Consider the following 6,942-nt stretch of genomic DNA (forward strand, 5'->3'; position numbering starts at 1 on the left):
TTCCTGGATGACGAAGGCATTGATGCCATTGATTGGCCCTCACGTTCCCCTGACATAAATCCAATTGAGCACCTACGAGACGTTATGTGTGGGTGCATCTGATGCCACCAAGTACCGCCACAGACTGTCCAGGAGCTCACTGACGCCCTGATCCAGGTCTGGGAGGAGATCCCCCAGGACACCATCCACCGACTCATCAGGAGCATGTCCACACGTTGTAGGGAGTGCAAACAGACACGTAGGGGCCATACACACTACTGAGTCACATTATGAGTTGCCGTGATGAAATTCACGCAGGTTGGATCAACCTGTGATTTTGATTTTGAGTGTGATTGTGATTGTGAATCCAGTCCTCAGTGGGTTGATGATTTTGGTTTCCATTGACCGTTGTTACGTCATTTTGTTCTCAACAAATTATACAATGTACATCTGTAAAGATTTTCAACTTGAATAATTCTTCATCAAGATCTGATGTGTGATTTAATTGTTCCCTTCATTTTTTTGAGCAGTGTATATTGGAGGATGTGTTGAAAGAACACAGGGATGATGCTGGTCTGATTACACTTATTGTGTAATACTCCATGCTCATAGTTTATTTCAGAAACCTGTTTTGTGATGTATTATTCTAGGTTCCTTTCATAACATGTCTCAAGGGACTTCTGATAAAAAACAGTTTCACTGCCACATTTACAGTAATGTTTCTAAATGTGCACTGTGTCTGTTAAATAAACCACTACAACTATGAGCAAATTGGTGAAGGCCAAACACGGGTTGTAAAACATGAGTTTTACTCCATACACTATTGTGTTTTCGACTCAATAAACCGCATTCAGAGTCTTTGTGTTTCTTCTAACTGAAGAAGCACAAAATGCGCATTTCAGCTCAAGATCACTCTGCACTGTCACCCGAAGGTTCACTCCTCTGTGACACCAGCCATCTGCCCTGCTGATGTGTCCTTGACAAGGAAAGTGACTGTTTATCCACATGAGGGCTGAAGCTAAAGCAGCGGGAAAACGCATTCAGAGCACCATGGCCCCAAAATCACAGAGGCCAATGTCCATGAGCAGCATGTTTAAATGACACAGGTTTGGGTGACAGATTTGGATGTGACTTTGAGCTCCTGATTCCAACAAAGGTAACAACTCCACCCGGAGGCTAAATGTGTTCTGAAGCACTAGATGACATGGAAACCTTTGATTACCTCTCCAATTATTTGGATGCTTACTATCTACCAAACTGGCCTGGACAGCTTTGATAATGGACTTTAATCAAGGCAGAATCTTGATCTCAGGGTTAGACACAAATTATCCAACAGAACAGTGTTACATGTAAACACTATGAGAGTTTGAATCATGTAAAAGTTCAGACTGCTTTGTGGCAGTTCATGTGTTTTGAAGCCTTGTACGACGTGACATGAACGTCACTCTGCAGTATCGTTTACAAACCTCTCTGATGGTCCAGAAGTATTTGCCAGCCAGGTCTTTAGGTGAAGCGCAGGTCTCCAGGTCATCCTCCCTGGTCAGTCTGCGAAGCCAGACCAGCTCACAGTTGCAGTGCAGAGGGTTCCCGCCAAAACTCAGCACCAGCGCTGTGAGAGGAGAGCCCTTCGACTTGGCATACACCGGGATCCGCAGGAACAACGGGTCCGGAGGAATCTTCTTCAGTTTGTTGGATGTCATGTCCAGTCTGTGATGGAGACAGAGAATCACTTTTCAACTTTCATTTTATTTTCAGGCGTGTAGGACAGAGAAGTTTGTTGAATCATATGGAATGAAATGAATCAACAATTAACAGTTTACACAATTAAAACATCTTTTTAAAATTTGATTGCTTTCATCTGCTGCACATACTCAGTACTTCACGTACTTCAGAACAACAAACCTAAGATGGAATAAAAACTCCACATACTGTACATTTATAGCTAAATGACAGCAAAGTATACTATATTAGCTCAATAATAACATGAACATTTACCAATATTAAACAATGTGAATAAAAGAAAAGAAAAAAGTGATTAATGCAGCTTTCATTAATGCTAAATCCAATCTTTTGCACCAAATTTGATGGGGTTCCCTTGAGGAGTTGTAGAGATATTGTCTTCACATCATGTTTTGTGAGGTCACGCTGACCTTGACATTTGACCTTTAGCCACCAAAGTCAGTTCATCTTTTAGCCTGAGTGAACATTTTTACCATTTTTTCAAGACGTTCTGTCATGGCATTACTGAGATATTGCGTCCACAAGAATGGGATGTAGAGACGGACAACCTGAAAACAAAATGCCTCTGGCTCTGACTATCCCCAGTGCGGAGACATAAAAAAGGAGGAGGAAGAGGAGGAGGGGATAGAGATGAAGCTCAGAGCCCTACCAGCAGAAAACAGAACATACAAAGCATATACAAAACGAAGTTTCTCGTTTGCTGACAGTGTACTGTTGCTCTTCCTCATTAAATGTAAAAACCAGCAGCTGAATGGATGTTTGTGCATTTCTCTTCACGTTCTGACTGATGTGTAGAAAATATCTGATTAAAGTAGAACCAGACGGCGCAGGCTGAGGAAAACTGGTCCAAAGAAATAAATTACTTCATCTCAAAATAACCAGTAATACCACATTTAGCAATATCCCAAGGTATACTTTTCCTTGTATCAGCCACTCATCATCTCCAGTGATTTTCTTACCAAAGCACTGACCCTGGTGTCTAGTGTTAATAATGTAGTAGATTTCAACTTTCACCGTCCCTGAAATGAAATATTCAACAAAGAAGTTAATAACTGTGCAGAGCGACTAGCATGTCGCACTTTACAATAAGTGAAATCACTTATTTCATGGGCCGCAGCCTTGTGGTGTATTAATGCGTTTGCTCATCTGCGCAGTTTGTCCGTAGGCTTGGTGTCTCCGGGGCAGAAACACATTACAGTCTGTTACATAAATGCATGAATATTTATCTGGAACTTAGCTGGTTTTCCTTCTTACATGTCAATGACTGTTTGCCATAGAGTCATAAATTGAAATTGATTACCGGTAATGGGGTTCGAATGTTATTTTGTGCCAGGAGAGTAAAATGACTCAGACACTGCACACGTGCAACGGACTAAGGACAATCTTTATTTGTGAAACTTCGAAAAGAAAAAAGAAACTTTTCAAATGCCAAACCAGAAGTTGTTCGCACGGCAGAAGATGAAGTCGTCCACAATGAAATACAAAGCTACTAAAGACATTCCTTACAGGGTTTGACACCTTCTTCAATTGTGGAGGTTAATTCTTGAACACTCCACTGTCTGGTTGGGCTCAGCAGTACCAGCCACTGATGAAGACCACCAGCCAAATGCTTGGGGCCCCACAAGGAGAAAAGGGGGGCCCCCGATGGCCCCTCATATTGGCAAATGTTGCAATGACAACTATAAACCCCCTTAAACCTCTCATAAAGACAATATACAGCACACTGCTGTTTCCTGCATTTAGGGGACATCTGTAAAATGTAGTTTCTGCTAATAGTCTGACGGGCTTCTTTGCCTGGGGTGTAGCATCGCCCCTGGAAACACCAAGCAAGTGGACTTTTTGTTGAAGCTGCTCATTAACACCATGTCTTATTAAAATTTCTGTTTTTATGATGGCTTTGTCTCAGTTTGTAATATTTTTTAGGTTGAACATCAAATGTCTTTCTCCATCCTGGTTCAGGCTGATTGACCATAAACACACAGGATGAGAACTGAACATCATCATAGGGACAATAACTTTTCATCCCTGTCAAAGTCTGATATATTAGTGCATTGTATTAGTTTATTAGAATGTATTCAATAAATCAAAACCATAATCAAAACACAATATAATTGGAGTAAAATTAGGGAGTAATAAATCCGGCGGTACTGGAATGATATAAAAGAGAGATAAACACAACCATACATCGTTTTCAATAAGGACAAACTGAGGTTGAAGGAGAGCAAGATTGATAAAAAAGGAATCTTGAGCTGAGACTTGTTTTGGGGTCATTGTGGCAGAGGTGGGGTCAGACCATTTTTTTTTACATATGATATGGATTTAGGATGAGAGTGCCCTGCCAGAGGATCTCAGGCAATGACTGGCATCACAGTGAGTTTAGTGATGGAGCAGTGACAGCTACATCTCTAACAGTAGGGCAGGGAGGACCTTGAATTAAGGAAATCCTAAAATTAGTCCTGAAATGTATTTGGCAGGAGTTTAAGAAAGCCACAACAGGACTTCTGTGGTCTCTCAGTATAACATGAATCTGCCAAATGAGTAAATGTAATATGGTTATCTATAATCAAAAACAAGATTTTCTGCAGATTGAAGTGAGATTGGAGGATGGAGAGCCAGAGTTCATTCTGATCTGTGTATGAACTGTAGAGTCTGTGCCAGCGATAACAACTACAGATTTTTCTGATCTGTCTTTTTTGTGTGAATATGTACAAACACTCACACACAGTGTCTAAGCAGAGAAGCACAGCTAAGATGTGCTCAGCAGAAGATCAGTGTGAGGTCACTGTTTGAAATCCCCACTGTCTGGCAGTCAGTCGGGTCTAAAACTGTTGCTGCTGCTGCTGCTGCTGCTGCTGCTGCTGCTGCTGCTGATTCTGCTGCTGCTGATTCTGCTGCTGCTGCTGCTGCTGATTCTGATGCTGCTGCTGCTGCTGCTGCTTCTGATGCTGCTTCTGCTGCTGCTTCTGATGCTGCTGCTGTTGCTGCTGCTGCTGATCACCAGTTTGACTGCAAAGTGAACTGAGCTTCTGAAGCTCAACCTCCCTCAAAACAAGGTCTGACATGGAGGGATTCACTCTATCATTTCAGTTCAGTTGTATCCTGCTCTAGTTTTAGGTCTGATTGGTGAGAAAATCAAACAATTAAAAATAGCTCATCAGAGGGGCTGATATTGTTGAACAAAACATAATTTGACATGATTTATTTTCATTCTGATGCAACAAAAAACTCCTTTCAGAGGATGTTCTCCCAGAAGACAGAGGCACTGATGATTCTTTTGTTCCTCATCCTTTCAAATATTTTTGTCACTGGAAGATTTAGAGTTCATGTGCAGAATCAGTTGCAGCTTTAAATTATCTATTCTTTCAGTAACAATTAAACCCATTTATCATACAACTGAGACAACTGAGACAACTGGAAACTTGTTACTTCATGTCTCTTTGTGAGGTTCCTCCACTGCTCTTGGGATTTTTCGTGTCTTTCTCAAGCACATTTCACCAAGAATTTCCAAGCTCTCCTAAACTACCCTTTCTACCCATTGTCATAATATTAAAATAATTCATATCAACACTTTCTGAGACGCAGCTCACTGGAGATAGTTTCAACCGCTCCTCTAACCTCAACAACCATAGATGTTGTTCTTTTAAACCCTACGATACGACGTTTGACTTCAATTTAAAAGGTGCAGTGTTAACTTTTCACCAGTGAGTGTCTGCCTGAGTCTGTCTGCTGTTTGGGTGCTGGGCAGTGGACAGCGGCTTTATGAGAGCTTGTTTGATGGGGCTGGTGAAAGTGGCTGAGACTGCATCATACACTGCATGTCCTGTGAAGCTAAAACTATGAGTTAAAGGCAGCTCAACACATCCATCATGCTATAAACAAGGCAATAGCTGTATTTCATGCTATACCCCTATGCAGTGCTGAATGTTGACTGCACACAAACATACAAGAACATGGCTGCAGCGTTCAGATTGTTACTGAGAGGCCAATAAGTGCCAGAGGTGTATTATATTCTTAGGCAGTGAAGTGGAGCTTTAAGTTATAGAGAGCTGCATATTTTACATTCAAGGTGAAAGGAAGCAGGAAGACAAATACAAACACATTTCTTAGAATTTCCAGTGAAAAGCCAAATGTGATGCTTTGTGAGCTTATTCCTCCCTGTTACAGCCATTGATGTAGTGTGTTGCGAGTCTGTGATCACAGAGCAGGGGCCAGGTGTGTAGACCAGAAACCTTCGTACACATTCTTTTCATCAGAATTATAAAGTCGTGCGTTCTGCATGGTTCTGCTTTGTAAAGCTCACCTATAGAGAAATTGGGTGCATGTGCACAAGCCTCATTTCCACTCCCACAATTAGTCATGAATGGATGGGGACACTGTGATGAGTAAATATTATAATAGTATGGCACAGTTACAGAATGACTCACAATGATTAATAAGGATATTAAACCATGATGAGAGAAACACTGAGCACAAACACATTTATCTCTGTTTATAAATTGTAAAATTGTTATTGTTGTATAAACACCAAAACTTATAATGATGATATTGAATGAAGCTCCGTGAAGTTGGATCTCTTATTTTATGTTAAATTACATGTCTCGACCTATTTTGTATTTTCACTGTAACTTGGATCGTTTTGGAAAACTGTGTGTTCACACCGTCAAAGGAGTGTGTGAGGTGACACATGCTGTGTTTGTAAAGACCAGTTTATGAGCGGGAAATGGCGTACGCATGGTTTTTGTGTGTCACATCATTTATGGATCTGGCTCCTGGTGCGTTCATACTGGAAGAAGCACACATTTGTTTGTATGAAGTTATTCATTAATCTTAAAGCATGTAGACCATTAAAGACCGACCAGATGTTGTACAAATAAATAGACTTGAGCATGACTATACAGAGGTTACTGAACTGACATGCTACACAAAGGTGACATGTCAATAGAGCAAGTTCCGTTTTTTTTGGTCAAGTCAGGCTGTTACACCTGCACAGGGTGCTGATGCTGTGGTGTTATCAAGAGATCCTCACCTGGCCAGTTTGTGCAGGTTGGAGAAGATTCCCTCAGGGACGCTCTCTATCAGATTGTGGTCCAGGCTCAGGGTGTTGACGCTGATCAACAGGGCAATGGTCTCCCAGGGGATGTCCACCAGGTTGTTGTAGCTCAGATCCAAGTCCTCCAGGGTCTCCAGGAAGTCCTGAAAAGGGGGAGTGGGAGGTGGGGTGGG

At 41.6% G+C, this 6,942-nt stretch overlaps 1 protein-coding gene across 1 annotated transcript in view; it reads right to left on the reverse strand.

The window, feature by feature from the left end:
• The window catches only part of LOC111647556 (leucine-rich repeat and fibronectin type III domain-containing protein 1-like protein), a 192,892-nt gene that overhangs the window by 47,592 nt on the left and 138,358 nt on the right, over positions 1 to 6,942 (reverse strand). The window contains exons 5-6 of the mRNA XM_023397178.2: positions 6,746 to 6,912; positions 1,446 to 1,686 (exon numbers count right to left, since the gene is read on the reverse strand). Of these exons, the coding sequence (XP_023252946.1) occupies positions 1,446 to 1,686; positions 6,746 to 6,912 (408 nt within the window). The remainder of the gene's footprint in view (positions 1 to 1,445; positions 1,687 to 6,745; positions 6,913 to 6,942) is intronic.

Source organism: Seriola lalandi, unplaced genomic scaffold (genome assembly GCF_002814215.2).
Source record: "Seriola lalandi dorsalis isolate HSWRI2012SDOR001 ecotype SW California unplaced genomic scaffold, Sedor1 jcf7180002054998, whole genome shotgun sequence".
Lineage (NCBI taxonomy): Eukaryota > Metazoa > Chordata > Actinopteri > Carangiformes > Carangidae > Seriola > Seriola lalandi.